Source organism: Hippocampus bargibanti, linkage group LG15 (genome assembly GCF_051943395.1).
Source record: "Hippocampus bargibanti isolate YZ-2025 linkage group LG15, ASM5194339v1, whole genome shotgun sequence".
Lineage (NCBI taxonomy): Eukaryota > Metazoa > Chordata > Actinopteri > Syngnathiformes > Syngnathidae > Hippocampus > Hippocampus bargibanti.
Window position 1 is genome coordinate 8,212,232 of NC_142748.1, and position 14,438 is coordinate 8,226,669.

Genomic DNA, 14,438 nt, shown 5'->3' on the forward strand with positions numbered 1-14,438 from the left:
CAAGTGGCTCTCGGGGGTCCCTGAGTGCCAACAGGAATTGAGGTGCCGCCCTTCACCCAAATCGACGCCACTTTGTCCGTCACACACACACTTTAGTTGTTTTCATTAGCGTTGAGAGGGCAGGGCTTGTGGCGTTCCCCCCCGGATGCATTCACAGTCCCTTGGCGATCTTCCCGAATAGGACAAACCGATTTCTCCGCTGCCCGCTTTACGTTTTTTCTCATTTGCCGTTTCGATGGCCCGGTTGCTGCTTGGAGTGGTTATCGTCGCGGGTAAGTGCGGCCGGGCGCCATTTTTAGCCATTTTGGTGATGTTTTCATCGTTTTGACTTGTTGTTTTCGCAGGTCTGCTGTCCGTGCGCACGTTGCAGCAGACTAACAAAAGTGTCCTGGAGCAAAGTAAAAAACTTGCGCTTCTGCTTTTTGATTGCTTGATGATGTCATCAGGTGACAATGTCTCCTTCCAGGCACCGTCCAAAACTTTATGGAACCGTTCGGCGACTGGCACCGCGCAAGTACGAGTGAGTCGTTCATTATAAATATGAAGTCGTCACAGTTTGGGTTCTCTATGGTTTTTGTTTTTGGTTTTAGACTGAATTGTGATTTTTGAGTAGTGATTTGAGAAGTGAAGTTATATTTTGTTGGACTTGTGTGTTTGGGGGTCTGCAGATTCGCCACTGGTGGGAAAGGCAAACGGGAACCTATCAGAGGACGGGATGATTCGAGTCCTGGATGAACTTGAGCAGGAAAACGTTATCACTGAAGATGACGGTCAGTCATTTTATCACCCCCAAAAAAAGTGCTTATCTGTATATGTTTTCGTGTGCATGTGTGTATTTGTTTGTTTGTATCAATGTGCACATAGAGAGATTTCAGGAAGTTGAGGAATTGGACCCACTTGCCGACGGTTGCCGCGACGACGCCCTAGCCGAGTTAAGCGTGACCTTTTGCGCTTCGCCGTTCGAGCAGCAGATGACGACATTGGAGGCGGATGCGCGTTGCGTGCTCGACAACGTCATCAGGTAAGAAGAGGCACCCCCCTAAAACCCCAAAATGGAGTCCTTCCCGACTCCGGGGTCATGGAGCGTGACCGTATGACATGGAGGTTGTCTCCCGCAGTGCCTACAACCAGCTGACTCTCTGCCTGGAGAGGTTGTCCCACTTTTGTGGTTGCTACTACCCCAACGTCGTCACACACTCGGCCTTCCTGCGCCTCCACTCGGTCTATTTCGCCCCCTGCGCTCCGCAGGCGCAAGAGGGCTACATGGAGGACGCCCCCCATCAACTGGTCTTGGGCCTCACGCTGGCGCCCGTTGCCCTCGTCCCGTTGCTGGTGTACGTCGTCGCCCGGTGGAGCGGCCGCATTGAACCAAATGCAGAACGATTAGCAAAATGACGTCACGGGCTATGAAAAAAATAATGTGTTTTATTTTTCAGGAATCAATTTTTGTTCTGCCCCTTAACTGATTAAGGTCAATTGTACAGTATTGCATGTTAGATTGGGAACTCTTATTTTGAAGGCCACTTTAGACAGGATGTTTCGACAGGAAGTTAACATATCGCCATTTTGTTCGGTTCTTTGTTAGTAAATATGTCACAATTTTCATCTATCGGCACTTTTTTGTCACGCCTTCGATATCACCGTCCGTAAGTTTATGTATAGATATTAAGAGAAGACTCAGATTTGTTATGTATTTTGTGAAAATGATTCTGTTCTTAGAGTAATTTGATGATGCTATCGACTCGTTGAGTTGCCATGTTTTTCAATGCTGTCAAGCTAATGTTAACCTCGGTTAACATTAGCAAATGGAAATTTGCTGAATAAATAGGAGCTTTGTCAGCTACATTCTGACTCAGTTTATTTTTCAAGAGGAGTTAGGCTTCCTGCTAAATTGAAATTGGGGGCACTCAAGGAGAGCAATACACTTTTTATTTGTTTATTTTGGGGTGTCACCATTTTGGGGGGTATTCAAGATTTTTCAATGTTGTTTTTGGGTATTGTGAGCTTTTTATTTTTGGACTGATGTACTCCGATCGATTTCCGATTTGGGATCGAGTGAATGATTTTCAAGATGTCTTTTTCCCAATTTTTATTCCATTGATCATTTCATTCGTTTACCCGACATGAGCCGACAAAAAGGCCCGGATGGTCATCAGCATGCGGGGGAGTCTTTCACGAAACGGCGCCTTGCCCATCGGACGTCTGCGATGTGGACCTGCTGAACTTTGACCCCGTCGTGCGCTCCTGTCGGGCTTTCCTGCAAAGAAGCGCTTTGGCATTTCGACGGAACTTCTCCCCCACGAAGGCGTAGAGCAGCGGGTTGATCCCGCTGTGCAGCAGCGCCACGCCGTTACTCAGAACCAGCGCCGCGCTGACCGAACGCCGCGCTGCGCAATCGAAGACGACCAGGTCGGCCCTCATGAGCGTGTCGGCCATCATGGCCAGGTGGTACGGCATCCAGCACAGCAGGAAGGCCACAACGACCGCCGTGATGACCCGCATGGCGCGGTGCTTGTGGAAACCGCGAGTACGCAGTAGCCGGGCCACCGTCACCCCGTAGCACGCCAGCATCACCCCCAGCGGGAGCAGGAAGCCCAAAATGTGACGCAGGGCCCGCGTGGCCACCCGCCACACGGGGGCGCTGCCCACATCGAAGCTTTCCGTGCACGTCTTCCTGTCCGAGTCCGGGTCCGGCCGCACCGCCTCGTTGAAGAGCGCCGGCAGCGCCAGGGCGGTCCCCAAGGCCCACACGCCGCCGCACACCAGCCGGCTGCACCGCCTCTGCGGCCGCCCCGGCCCGCGGTCGGCGTGCACGATGACCATGTAGCGGTCGACGCTAATGCACGCCAGGAACAGAACGCTAGTGTAGAAGTTAGCCTCGAAGATCAGGCTGAGTGTTTTGCACATGCCGTCGCCGAAGATCCATCCGCGGGTCAGCGCCGCTGCCCAAAAGGGGACGGTCAGCGCCATGAGGCCATCCGCAACTGTCAGGTGCAACAGGTACACGTCGGACGGCGTCAATGACCGCCGACCCCGCGCGATCACCAGCCCCACCAGGAGGTTCCCGGGGACGGCCAGCAGGAAGATGACGGCCAGGAGCGCGCTGAGTGCCGCCGCTAACGCCCAATCCGGCGGTCGCACTTCGCACGAAAGCGTGTCCGGGTCCACCACGAACACCGAAACGTTGGGCCGGGGGCCATGCGTGTCGTTCAGTATGTCTGAATAATCGCCGTAATCGAAGGGGATGATGATGGACATGGCTGCGAAAAGATGGCGTTGAGTTCAAGACCATATTTCACACATTAAAAAAAAGTCCGATAGAAAAACTCACCTGATGATGGGTCCCCTCCAGAAAAAGACAAAAGGAGAGCATAACAGTTAGATACCCGAAAAGTGGTACCCTGCCATTGGCAATTTCCTATTGCGACTGAGCTTGGCGCTTCCTCTTTGATGACACGCCCACTTCCTTCATGTGACCATCGTGGCCACCTGAGTACAGTATGTTTCCACGCTGATCGCTGCAGCACATTCGCTCGCTTTACAATTCCCAAAATGAAGTACTGTACATCAAGTTTTGTCTCATTTCCGAGGTGTTCCTGAAGGCATCAGTCAGTCGGAGTGATGTGTCGTTCGTGAGCGGGCCGGCTCTTAGAGCCGTCTCTTTGAAATGAACGACTGGAGCAGGCTCTTAATAGGAAATCGCTATTAGGAGCCGATTCCGCAACCCCTTCCGTTAAAGTCGCACGTGATTGGTCAAAATCCGTGGTAGAAGACAGACACACATACACAGGAATATAAAAAAGTCAAATACATTAAAAAATTATATACTGTATTGTAATTTTTTTGTAGTGAATTAATTTAAACAACAACAAAAATAGAGAAACTCTGGAGCGATTTTGGAGCCAAAAGAAGCAGTTATTTTAAGTGAGACGAGCCAAAAGAACCGGCTCTCTAAAAAGAGCCGAAATTCCCATCACTAGTCAGTTGGCGTTTTGGCGTTTCTTGATGACGCAAGGCCGAGCGAAACTTCAACAAATACGTCATGTAAGTCGAGTCAAACTCTTCTAAACGTGGAGACAATTTGTGCAAATGAATCACGAACGCGCTTCTTTACTGTTTTCTGAGTTAGTGTTTGGCGTCTTGCACACGCGACAGGGGGTTTTATTTTATTTTTTTATCCACTATTCATCAATACCTCGCAAATTCAACACTTTTACGTCCAGTGTAAGCCGTACAGTGTTTAATTTGAAAATGCATGTATGTATCCGTATTTTATGATTATATCTGCAATGCATGAACGAGCGTCGTTATGTCGAAAACACAGTCCAAACACAGTCTTTGCTATTTTTACATTTATTGAATGTTCCCTTTTGACAGCAAAGCTGAAATGGAGACTTTGGGAATTAAAAGTATCAAGAATCCGATAATTTTGTCCTTATTTTATTAGCGAAAGTACTTCTGTGTGTCACAGTATCAATCGACGTTTTATGACTAGGATAAAAAGACTGTGATGGGGCATCTTCTTACATCCGGATTGTTTGTCGTGTGTATTTGAAAACAAAATACGAAAATTTTAATAAAAAGCCCCATGAATGACATGTTATTTGTTTGTTTGTTTGTTTGTTTGTTTAAATTTTCGATAGATCGAGACAAAATGGTATTGCTGCAGTTCCGCAAATGTCCACAAGACGGCAACAAAGACCAACTGGACGCATGTTAATATAATATAATATAATATAATATAATATAATATAATATAATATAATATAATATAATATCAGTAACAGTAACAGTAAAAGTAATATATACTATATATATAATGATAGTAATAAGGATAGTAATAATAATAATAATAATAATAATAATAATAATAATAATAATAATAATAATACGTAATAATAATAATAATAATACATTTCATTTCTAAGCGCCTTTCAAAACTCTCAAGGTCACTTTATAGTCACAGGATGATTTTTTTTTCTGTGGGTGAGCAGTGGCAGCCACACGCGCCAGCATTAGCTCGAAATAGATAGAAAGCTAGCTAGCTAGCTAAAAGTTAGCCAGCCAGAAAAGCCAATAGCTAGATAACTAATAGATAGCTAGCTAGATAGCAAGCCAGATAGCTCGCTAGATAGCCAGCTAGATAGCCCGCAAGAAGTAGATAGCCATGTTATGTTGTTTGTTTGTGTCTAGGCCAAAGTTAATTTCCCGAAAAAAGGTCAGTTTAGCTAGCACATACTCCATTTTGTGTGTACATTTGTATGTGTGTGTTTAACGTTTTGAACTATAGAAAAAAAAAACAAGACAAAACAACAGTTTTTTTTTTGTTTTAATTGACCTTTTGACAATGCTGCCCACGTGCGTTTGCGGCGTCGGCCTTCATTTGCTGAACTGCTTCCCCCAGAGCTCAACCTTCATAATGGCTTTGCCCAATGGCGACATGGAGGCCTTGACGTCCATATGAGTGGTCGCGCAGGTCAAGATATTGCCGTTGGCCTGCTGGCGCACGAAGCCCTCTGGGTCCTTCTTCTCATACATCTCCTTGTAGAGATCTTTGTTGGTTTCGCGGTTCATGGGGAATACGCCCACAGCCATCCAGTTCTTGTATATGGTGTAGGTGTGAGGCACGGAGAACATGATGGCCAGTTTGGCGGAGGGGTTATTGCGACTGTGCAATTCATAGGTCAGCACGCCAACCGCGCCGCCGGCGGAGGCGTCCGTCTTGTTGAAGTTGCACACTTCGGTGCGCATGGGCCGCACGGTGGGCTGCGGGGGGCTGTGGCAGTCGCCTTTGTCAATGTACACCCTGGGAAGACGTAAGAACGTTAATAATAATCATAATAATAATAATAATACATGTCATTTATAAGCGGCTTTCAAAAATTTACAGTCACAGGATAAGTTTTTCTGTGGGTGAGCAGCGGCAGCCACACGCTCCGGTGTTCACTCAACTCAAATAGATCGAAAGCTAGCTAGATGGCTAATAGCTAGCTAGAGACATATTTAATAGATAGATAGCTAGCGAGATAGCCAGCGAGCCAGATATATAGCTCATAGACAGCAAATAGATAGCCAGCTAGGTAGCAAGCTAGGCACCCAAACAAGAAAAACAAATAATAATAATAATAATATAAATAATAATAATACCAATAATAATAATTATTATTATTATTGTAATAATAATAATGCATTTCATTTATAATTCCTGTGGGTGAGCAGCGGCGGCCACACGCGCCAGCGTTCACTCAACCCGAAAGTAGTTCAAAAAGATAGAAAGCTAACTAGCTAAAATATAGCCAGCTAGCTAATATGTTTCTTGATTCAAATAGCTAGCTAGCCAACTAACTAACCGGCTAATAGATAGCAAGCTAGTGAGTAGGCCCGATTTCACTCACCCTAATTCGATTTTTGGGCGTCGATGTTTCTAGCTAGCTTTCTATCTATTTTAGTTACTTCCAGGTTGAGTGAACGCTGGCGCGTGTGGCTGCTGCTCACTCATAGAAAAAACTTATACTGGTGACTGTTATTATTATTATTATTATTATTATTATTATTATTATTATTATAAAGCGCTATCTATGGGCTATGGCAATGTTGTTTCTTTTCCACAAGGGGGCAGCATTTCCCCTATTTTCCCTATTAGCTGTTGTTAAAGTGCTATATAAACCAATATGTATGTATTGCATTGTATTTGGTACATCCGCCCCCATTTCAAGCTCAGATAACTCCAGACTCTTATAACTCAGGAATGAACTCTTTTTTTTTCAATGAGTTAAAAGTCCCGATGTCTCTTGACATGCGTGAAAAGGTCTACACGAGTCTTACCTGGGCTTGGTGAGGATGCAGTCCTGGGTCAGATTGCTTATCTCGATGGTGACGTTTCTGCGGCTCTCCTGGTTGGCCGACAATGCCTCGGCTGATTCCATGGATGGATGCTAATGGAGACTTCTGGACAAAAATGGCGGCGAACCAAGCGCAATTATTAAATCACGTCCACTCAGGTGAATTTTTATGTCTTTATTTTTGTCCTTCTCACGGAACAAGGAAGCAACGGAAAAACAAAGTGCCTGCGGACCCTGATTGACGTCCCAAATCAAGACCATCCAGAACATTTTTTGACAAAACCACTTACCTGAAGAAGACGGCGCGGGTGCTAGCTGGCTCAGGAACTGCCAAGCAGACGCTCGCCGCCTCCGCTACCTTCTCCGTCGCCGCCGGCGGGGCCGTTTTGACTCCGCCCATCGGTAGGGCGCGGTCAGGCCAAATGTCGTAGCGCTACCAAGACACAAACAAGCTTTTGTTTATGGCGGTTTTGCCGGTTGGGTTAGCATTCCCTGTTAGCGCCGCACCTTGGGAACATATCGGCGAGGTCGAGTCCGATGCAACCGGATGGGGGACATTTTTGACCCGACTCGCCCGGTTTGTCCCACCCGAGGGGTGCGTCCGTCCCGCTCGGATGACATTCTGCCATGATGACTGCCTGTCAAGCGCGTCCACTCCTCGCATCATGTCGTTTGTTTTTATTGCTTTGTTTTGAGTGACAAGGAAGTTATGGCGGGTGACTGATGCGCTAACGTGTGCCTCTTTCGTGTTAATAATAATAATAATAATAATAATAATAATAATACATTTCATTTATAAGCGCCTTTAAAAAACTCTCAAGGTCACTTTACAGTCACACAAGTTTTTCCTCGGGTGAGCAGCGGCAGCCACAAGCGCCGGCGTTCACTCAACCCAGAAGTGATTCAAATAGATCGAAAGCTAGCTAGCAAGCTAACAGATAGCTAATAGATAACCAGCTAGACAGTTAGCTAACTAGCTAGATAAACATATAATAATAATCATCATAATCTATTTCATTTATAAGCGCCTTTCAAAACTCTCAAGGTCACTTTACAGTGTGCCACATGCGCCAGCGTTCACTCAACCTGGAATAACTCAAATAGATAGTAATTTAAGCTAGCTAGCTAATAGATAACTAATAGATAGATCGTTAGATAGCTAATAGCTAGCTAGATAGCTAGTAATATAGATCGCAAATATATAGCTCATAAATATCCAGCTACATAGCTATCTAGCTAGCCAGATAACTAATAGATAGCAACTAGATAACAAATGGATAGCAAATAGATAGCATAGCATGTTGGTTGCGTCTTTGATGCTATTGCGTGTGTTTGTTGCGCATGTGTATGCATGTGTGTGTGTGTTTAGGAGTTGCGTCATGACGTGTTTATTGATCCGTGTTAGCTTGTGTTTTGTGTGTCAATTGCCTCTTTGAGACGTTTTCAGCATTGTTTCTGTGTTGTGTATTTGCGAAAGCACGTTCACGTTTTTTTTTTTTTTTTTTTTTGGGTGCGTGACAAATAGAAAACGTCCAACGTAGGTTGAGGCGCGAGGCGCAGCTTTTATTGATGGCATTACGGTAAATTGTCCTTGTCGTGGATCTCCAACTTGATGATGGCGTGACCTTCGTCGGACATGGTGGCGGCCAGTTCCACGTGGCGGCCTTCGTACTCGACGCCGCCGCCGTCGGCCTTGTAGCGCGCGAAGCTTCCCTTGTCGTTGTACATGCTCTTGTAGAGCTTCTCGTCGGTGGGCGTGTCCTTGGGGAAGACGCCGATGGCGATCCAGTTCTTGTAGAAGTTGTAATCGAAAGGCACGGAGAACATCACGGCCACGATCTCGTCGCAGCGACTATTGCCCATGTGGAAGATCTCGTAGGTGAGCACGCCCACGGCGCCCGAGGCCGTGTTGTCGTCTTTTGTGAAGGAGCACACCTCGCCGCGACCCACGCGCACGGTGGGCTGCGGCGGGCTGTAAGGGAAGCCGCTGTCCAAGTACACCCTGCGCGATAGCGCGCCAGAAATGTCAATTTAACGCTAACACCCGCGTGAGAATCTGTCGCCAAAAGATTTGATCACAGGGTGCGCCGCATCGTACTTACTTGGGGTTAGCGAGGCAGATCCCTGAGGTGAGGTTCAGCACCTCGATGGTGCAGTTGCGGTTGGTGGGAATGTGGAAGGCGTGCGACTCGGCCGTCTCGGGCATGGTGACCTAAAGTCGTCATCGTTAGCATCGTTAGCATCAAAAATGTGACATTTTACTCACTTTGATCAGCGGCTGGAAAAGGCGACGTGAGTTCCACCCAACGCGTACGACAATCTGTCGAAGCTGTCTGCCGTTCTTTGAGGTGACTATCCAGACACGCCTCGGCCAACCGGAAAAAAGGTGACAAACATCGTACGTGTGCATGCAGGTCCGACCAGTTTTCTTCATGGTGCATTTCAAGTCGACGTCATTTTCTCTAACTCATTCACTGCCCTTCACGAATTGATTCGGGGAATTGAAAATGTGATGTAGAGCGCAATTCCTGAATTTGTTCGGGTTTTTTTGGGGTTTTTTTTTCATGCCTGGGTGCCGATAGAGCACTGGCCAGACCTCTGGCAATGTTTTTTCCCTTCCACAAAGGAGGCAGAATTTCCCTATTTTCCATGTTAGCGCTTTGTTCCAGCTTCATCTATTCTTAAAGCACTATGTAAAGTATTGGCTGTCTGGCTAGCTAGCTCGCTAGCTATGTAGCTGGCTATTTATTAGCCATCTATTGGCTATCTGGTTAGCTAGCTATGTAGCTGGCTATTTATTAGCTATATGGCTATCTAGCTTGTTAGCTAATTGCCTAGCTGACTATATATTAGCTTCTGTTTATCTAGCTAGCTAGTTACTTCCGGGTTGAGTAAATGCTGGCGCATGTGGCTGCCGCTGCTTACCCGCAGAAAAACCGATCCTGTGACTGTAAAGTGACCTTGAGAGTTTTGAAAGGCACTTAGAAATGAAATTTTTTTCTTCTTCTTCTTCTTCTTCTTCTTCTTCTTCTTCTTCTTCTTCTTCTTCTTATTATTATTATTATTATTATTATTATTCATTTTCCCCATTGATTGAAAAGCTTTCACATTCAATTTGGCGCAAAACTCTGCCCTCCTGTGGACAACTTTAGTAACTGCACTTGAATATGGTGGTCCTTTTTTTTCTTCCACTTCAGCTAGTGAGTGACAAAAAACGATCAGCATTGTTGAATCTTACAAATTGATGCTTTTTATTTTTAATTTGAGCATTGTAAAAAAAACATTTTATTGGAAAATGTGCTATACATTCAAAAACGCAAATGGAATTCTTAGGAAAACACATTTTACTTTGTCACAGATCTGTTTTTTTTTTCTCTTCCGCCATTGACAGAAAAACAAAATGGACGCGCAGGTCCCTCTTCCAGCTGGTCAAATGCCAGTATGCTGTCGGATCCATTGTCTGTAGTTGTAGACTTTGGTGTAGACTCCAGGCCGCCGCTCACGGGCGCAACCTTCGCCCCAGCTGACCACGCCCACTGCCACGAAACGCCCATCCACTTGGCACACCAAAGGACCTCCCGAGTCGCCCTGAACGATTCGTTTTTCAATATATCTCATAGCAGAGAGTGAGGCGACCAATCACGGGAGTTACCTCGCAGGCGTCCTGCGTCCAGTCATCGCGACCCGCGCAGAGCATGTTGCTGGTGATCTTGTCGCCGTAATAATCGGCGCCGCCGCACACGTCGGCGGCTAGCAGGTTGACCTGCGCCTGCCGCAGGAACTGCGATTGGTACCACAAGCCGTGCTTCTCTTTGCCGTAGCCCGCAATCTCGCACGGGAAACCTGCGGGGAGATTGTGGGCCTCCCCGGGTAGGCACACCCGCCGCACGCCCGCACTGTCCCGGGCGCAGCGGCCGTCCTTTTTGGACTTGAGCTTCAGAAGCGCTGCACAGTATATATATATATATATTAGAGCGATAGTTATAGTGTGTATATATATACACGTATATATTATCTAGCTATCCAGCTGGCTAATTATTAGCTGTCTATTAGCTATCTAGCTGGCTATCAATTAGCTATCTGGCTAGCTATCTAGCTAGCTATCTTTTAGCTATTAGCTATATAATGTTAAGCAGATTCCTTACTTACAGACAGTGTCTGTAAGTAAGGAATCTGCTTAACATTAGTTATCAAGTAGACAGGATGAATTTAGTACAAAGTATTAGCTATATAGTTGGCTGGTGGGCTATCTATTAGCTAAATAGCTAGCTTTCTGTCTATTTGAGTTACTTCCGGGTTGAGTAAACGCTGGCGCATGTGGCTGCCGCTGCTCACCCACAAAAAAACTATCCTATAACTCTATAACTCTAAAGTGACCTTGAGAGTTTTGAAAGGTGCTTATGAATCAAATGTATTATTATTATTATTAATAATAATTACCGTCGGTAATGCAAGAGGCTTACCGATGTCGTTGTCATAGTTTCCGAGTTCGTTGTTAAAGTCCGGGTGCAGGATAATTTTGTCCACGCGGAACTTCTGCTCTAGGGCGTCGCTCTGGTTGAGGGCGCTCTTCCCCAGCGACACCAGGAAGCGCCGTTCGTTGACACGGGATCTACCAAAGGAAGTCAACTAGAAAGTTTATTTTCTTTGATTTTCCAAACAGGAAGCAACGTCGCCTACCCGTCAGGGAAGCAGTGAGCTGCCGTCATGACCCAGCAGCTGGAGATCAAACTCCCCCCGCAGCGGAAGGCTACGTCTTTTGACTTGCTGCGCCACAAGATGGCCGCCACCCACGGGTGAGACTCCACCGGGGCCACCGAACCGCCCACGATCCGCATCTGCTTCCGACGCGAGCGACGCCCGCACGTGTTCGCTGCGACTAGACATGTGCATGCATCGCACATAAAACAACGACATTAAATTAAATTAACCCATTCGCTGCCACAAACTGTCCAAAAATGTGTCCACTCTCCAGTGCCAGGGTTGTTGTCATTTGCTATCTATTAGCTAGCTACCTAGCTGGCTATCTATTTGCTTGAAAATAAATAAATAAATAAATAAATAACTCGCACATTCATTGATGTACACATACATGCACAAATAAAGGGGCGGAGCTTACCCAATGGGGTGGTCCGTGGGGGGTGAGTGGTTGGTGGCACTACGACAATGCAAACAGGATCAGGGATATTCCGCAATGTTGCAGCGATACAAACGTTAAAACACACACACACACACATATGCACGCACACACACACACTTAGATGAGGGGGCGTGGCTTACACGTGGTTGTGGTCAGTGGGGCTTTGGTGGTCGTCAACACGAACGGTTGGACTATGAGAGCACAAACAAGTTTTCATTCGTGAAGAATATTCCGGAATATTTGTATGAAACAACAACTGTATGCCAACAGGTTGCGCTGCGGCCAGTTCCTTGCTGAAAATCTGCAAAAATAATGAGTAAAAAAAGAAGGCGGGATTTACCCAAACCGCATTGAGGGATGTCGCAATATTCCCAATCCAGGTGCTGCTCTATCCACACGTGGCACCATGGCCGGCGCTTGAAGCGTACATTCCTGATGGAGGCGCCACACGCGGGTTAGTCCGCAACATTTCTCATAGTTCCCACTATTGCTATTAGCTATTGAGCTAGATAGCTAGCTCTCTATTTGCTATCCAGCGAGCTAGCTTGCAAGCTCTCTATTTGCTATCTAGTTGGCTAGCTATCTATCTGTAAAGTGTCCTTGAGAGTTTTGAAAGGCGCTTATAAATGAAATGTATTATTATTACTGTATCTATTAGCTAGCTAGCTAGCTTTCTATCTATTTGAGTTACTTCCGGGTTGAGTGAATGCTGGCGCATATGGCTGCCGCTGCTCACCCGCAGAGAAAATATCCTGTGACTGTAAAGTGTCCTTGAGAGTTTTGAAAGGTGCTTGGAAATTGAATGTATTATTATTATTATTATTATTATTATTATTATTATTATTATTATTATTAGCTAGCCCGCTAGCTCTCTATTTGCTATCTAGCGGACTATCTATCTATCTAGCTATTAGCTATCTATTAGCTTATGAGATAGCTTTCTATCTGTTTGAGTTACTTGTTGAGTTCGGGTTGAGTGAACGCTGGCGCTTAGAAATGAACTAGATTATTATTATTATTATTATTATTATTATTATTATTATTATTATTATCTATTGCACAATATTCGTCTTTGCTGGATAATAGTTTTTTTAACGCCCTTCTGCCGCCATCTTTCCTTTACACCCCACCCGACAGTGTCGAATGTGGAACTATGCCGTTGCCATGGAAACAGAGGAAGCTCTACCTGCAGTAGTTGTGTCTGCCACCATCCACGTCCAAAGTCAAGTAGCGATCCCTGGTGTCGGCGTCCCATTGCTCGCACTGGCGACCGCTTTCCGAGTGGGAGCGAAACCCTCGGTAGTAAATCCCGACGCCTTCGTAGCAGTCGGCGGCGCTTCCTGCGAGAAGAAACGTGGATACGGAGCGCCGTTATCGTCCACCGCTTGTTGCCTCATTGGTGAAATAGAGGCTGCGTCACATCTGGGGCACTCAAAAGCCGATGTTTGACCCAGCCCAGTTGTCCTGATGCTCCTAGCGGACCTTGGTGGACATATGGAGGTCTTTCAGGAGGACTTGTGGCTTTTTCACGACTTTGGCAGAAGGTTCCCTCAAAACCGTCGGGACACAAGCAGAACATGTGTCGGCCCGTCGTCAAGCTCGGGACGGAAGTTCCTCCGTTCCGACAGATTCCTGTCAACGGATGGCAGCACGCCACAAAGCCTATCGGGTTCATTCCTCCTGTGCTCCAACGTGTCGCGACTTGACGCCGGGCTCACCTGAGCTCCACGCCGAAGACAAAGCCGTCTGCCGCCGCGGCCGTTTCCTCGCTTGCTTGCCCTAAAAGATGAAGAAAATACAATTTTTTTCCCCAATGGAGCCAGGTGATAAATAAGCGCAAAGAGGTGAGACGCACCTGACCGCTAAAGGTGGCGCTACCTGCTGATGAGGAGCTAAACGTTAGCATCAGGAGGTACAACGCCACGGCGCACCGCATTGTGTCCTGGAGATCCACCGAGGGTGTGGGAGGAGAAACGAGAGAAGCCTCCCAGGCAGTTCTAATGTGCAGAGACACATGCGCATATTTTTGTAATCGCACAAAAGCACACGTTTCGAAAGAGGGGCAGTCTTAAACGCTTAATGTGTAAAAAAAAAAGCTCAAAAAAAAAAGCTCTCAGAAGACGGCGACCAATCATCTCCACTTAGGCCCACTCCAATGTTGAAACATTCCCCAAACTATTTTGGGGTTGACTAAACAGGGCGTTTTTTATCCCCCATTGACATACAATTCACGAAACATCTTAAAATATCGCATAATGCTAAAAAAAAATAGCTACAAAAACCTCACAAAATAAATGTAAACATTTGCCCTTATGTTTTGGACTTTAGAAGCGCCACACAATGATACTAGACGAAATTTAGTCACTCTTATCCGTCGTTTTTTCCAGATTTAAAGAATAACCATCAAAACGGTCATATTTTGATCACGTGACTGTCGGACATTGTTCTCATTGGAG

General features: G+C 46.2%; 5 protein-coding genes across 5 annotated transcripts; 1 reads left to right on the plus strand and 4 right to left on the minus strand.

The window, feature by feature from the left end:
- Positions 1-101: 101 nt before the first annotated feature.
- On the plus strand, positions 102-1,742 carry LOC148887538 (receptor activity-modifying protein 1-like). Its single transcript, XM_089015797.1, has 6 exons — positions 102-272; positions 345-398; positions 467-520; positions 669-770; positions 865-1,021; positions 1,119-1,742. Exons 1-6 carry the CDS (start codon positions 236-238, stop codon positions 1,393-1,395), a joined length of 681 nt encoding a protein of 226 aa, XP_088871923.1. The 5' UTR covers positions 102-235; the 3' UTR covers positions 1,396-1,742.
- A 162-nt stretch (positions 1,743-1,904) lies between these two features.
- Positions 1,905-3,460, minus strand: LOC148887539 (C-X-C chemokine receptor type 1-like). The gene is made up of 2 exons (XM_089015375.1): positions 3,332-3,460; positions 1,905-3,260 (listed from the first exon to the last, which is right to left on the minus strand). Exon 2 carries the CDS (start codon positions 3,256-3,258, stop codon positions 2,173-2,175), a length of 1,086 nt encoding a protein of 361 aa, XP_088871501.1. The 5' UTR covers positions 3,259-3,260; positions 3,332-3,460; the 3' UTR covers positions 1,905-2,172.
- Positions 3,461-5,311: 1,851 nt separating this feature from the next.
- Positions 5,312-7,150, minus strand: LOC148887540 (DELTA-sagatoxin-Srs1a-like). The gene is made up of 3 exons (XM_089015194.1): positions 7,133-7,150; positions 6,826-6,948; positions 5,312-5,806 (listed from the first exon to the last, which is right to left on the minus strand). The coding sequence occupies exons 2-3, from the start codon at positions 6,924-6,926 to the stop codon at positions 5,380-5,382; spliced, it is 528 nt and encodes a 175-aa protein (XP_088871320.1). The 5' UTR covers positions 6,927-6,948; positions 7,133-7,150; the 3' UTR covers positions 5,312-5,379.
- Positions 7,151-8,380: 1,230 nt separating this feature from the next.
- Positions 8,381-9,260, minus strand: LOC148887541 (uncharacterized). The gene is made up of 3 exons (XM_089015193.1): positions 9,109-9,260; positions 8,945-9,054; positions 8,381-8,844 (listed from the first exon to the last, which is right to left on the minus strand). The coding sequence occupies exons 1-3, from the start codon at positions 9,250-9,252 to the stop codon at positions 8,418-8,420; spliced, it is 681 nt and encodes a 226-aa protein (XP_088871319.1). The 5' UTR covers positions 9,253-9,260; the 3' UTR covers positions 8,381-8,417.
- Positions 9,261-10,074: 814 nt separating this feature from the next.
- Positions 10,075-14,068, minus strand: LOC148887542 (urokinase-type plasminogen activator-like). Its single transcript, XM_089015192.1, has 11 exons — positions 13,838-14,068; positions 13,701-13,761; positions 13,465-13,614; positions 13,169-13,322; positions 12,323-12,414; positions 12,123-12,173; positions 11,962-12,000; positions 11,523-11,721; positions 11,306-11,454; positions 10,495-10,787; positions 10,075-10,430 (listed from the first exon to the last, which is right to left on the minus strand). Exons 1-11 carry the CDS (start codon positions 13,916-13,918, stop codon positions 10,272-10,274), a joined length of 1,428 nt encoding a protein of 475 aa, XP_088871318.1. The 5' UTR covers positions 13,919-14,068; the 3' UTR covers positions 10,075-10,271.
- Positions 14,069-14,438: the final 370 nt, after the last annotated feature.

Bases quoted from the DNA above. Each gene is read 5' to 3' on its own strand.
- LOC148887538 (XM_089015797.1), top strand. From the start codon at position 236: ATGGCCCGGTTGCTGCTTGGAGTGGTTATCGTCGCGG. The intron at 273-344 runs GTAAGTGCGGCC...TTGTTTTCGCAG, and splicing joins TGGAGTGGTTATCGTCGCGG to GTCTGCTGTCCGTGCGCACG. The intron at 771-864 runs GTCAGTCATTTT...ATGTGCACATAG, and splicing joins CGTTATCACTGAAGATGACG to AGAGATTTCAGGAAGTTGAG.
- LOC148887539 (XM_089015375.1), bottom strand. From the start codon at position 3,258: ATGTCCATCATCATCCCCTTCGATTACGGCGATTATTCAGACATACTG.
- LOC148887540 (XM_089015194.1), bottom strand. From the start codon at position 6,926: ATGGAATCAGCCGAGGCATTGTCGGCCAACCAGGAGAGCCGCAGAAAC. The intron at 5,807-6,825 runs GTAAGACTCGTG...ACGTCTTCCCAG, and splicing joins TGCATCCTCACCAAGCCCAG to GGTGTACATTGACAAAGGCG.
- LOC148887541 (XM_089015193.1), bottom strand. From the start codon at position 9,252: ATGCACACGTACGATGTTTGTCACCTTTTTTCCGGTTGGCCGAGGCGT. The intron at 9,055-9,108 runs GTGAGTAAAATG...TGACGACTTTAG, and splicing joins TTTTCCAGCCGCTGATCAAA to GTCACCATGCCCGAGACGGC. The intron at 8,845-8,944 runs GTAAGTACGATG...GCTATCGCGCAG, and splicing joins ATCTGCCTCGCTAACCCCAA to GGTGTACTTGGACAGCGGCT.
- LOC148887542 (XM_089015192.1), bottom strand. From the start codon at position 13,918: ATGCGGTGCGCCGTGGCGTTGTACCTCCTGATGCTAACGTTTAGCTCC. The intron at 13,762-13,837 runs GTGCGTCTCACC...TTCATCTTTTAG, and splicing joins GCGCCACCTTTAGCGGTCAG to GGCAAGCAAGCGAGGAAACG. The intron at 11,455-11,522 runs GTAGGCGACGTT...TTCCTTTGGTAG, and splicing joins GCTCACTGCTTCCCTGACGG to ATCCCGTGTCAACGAACGGC.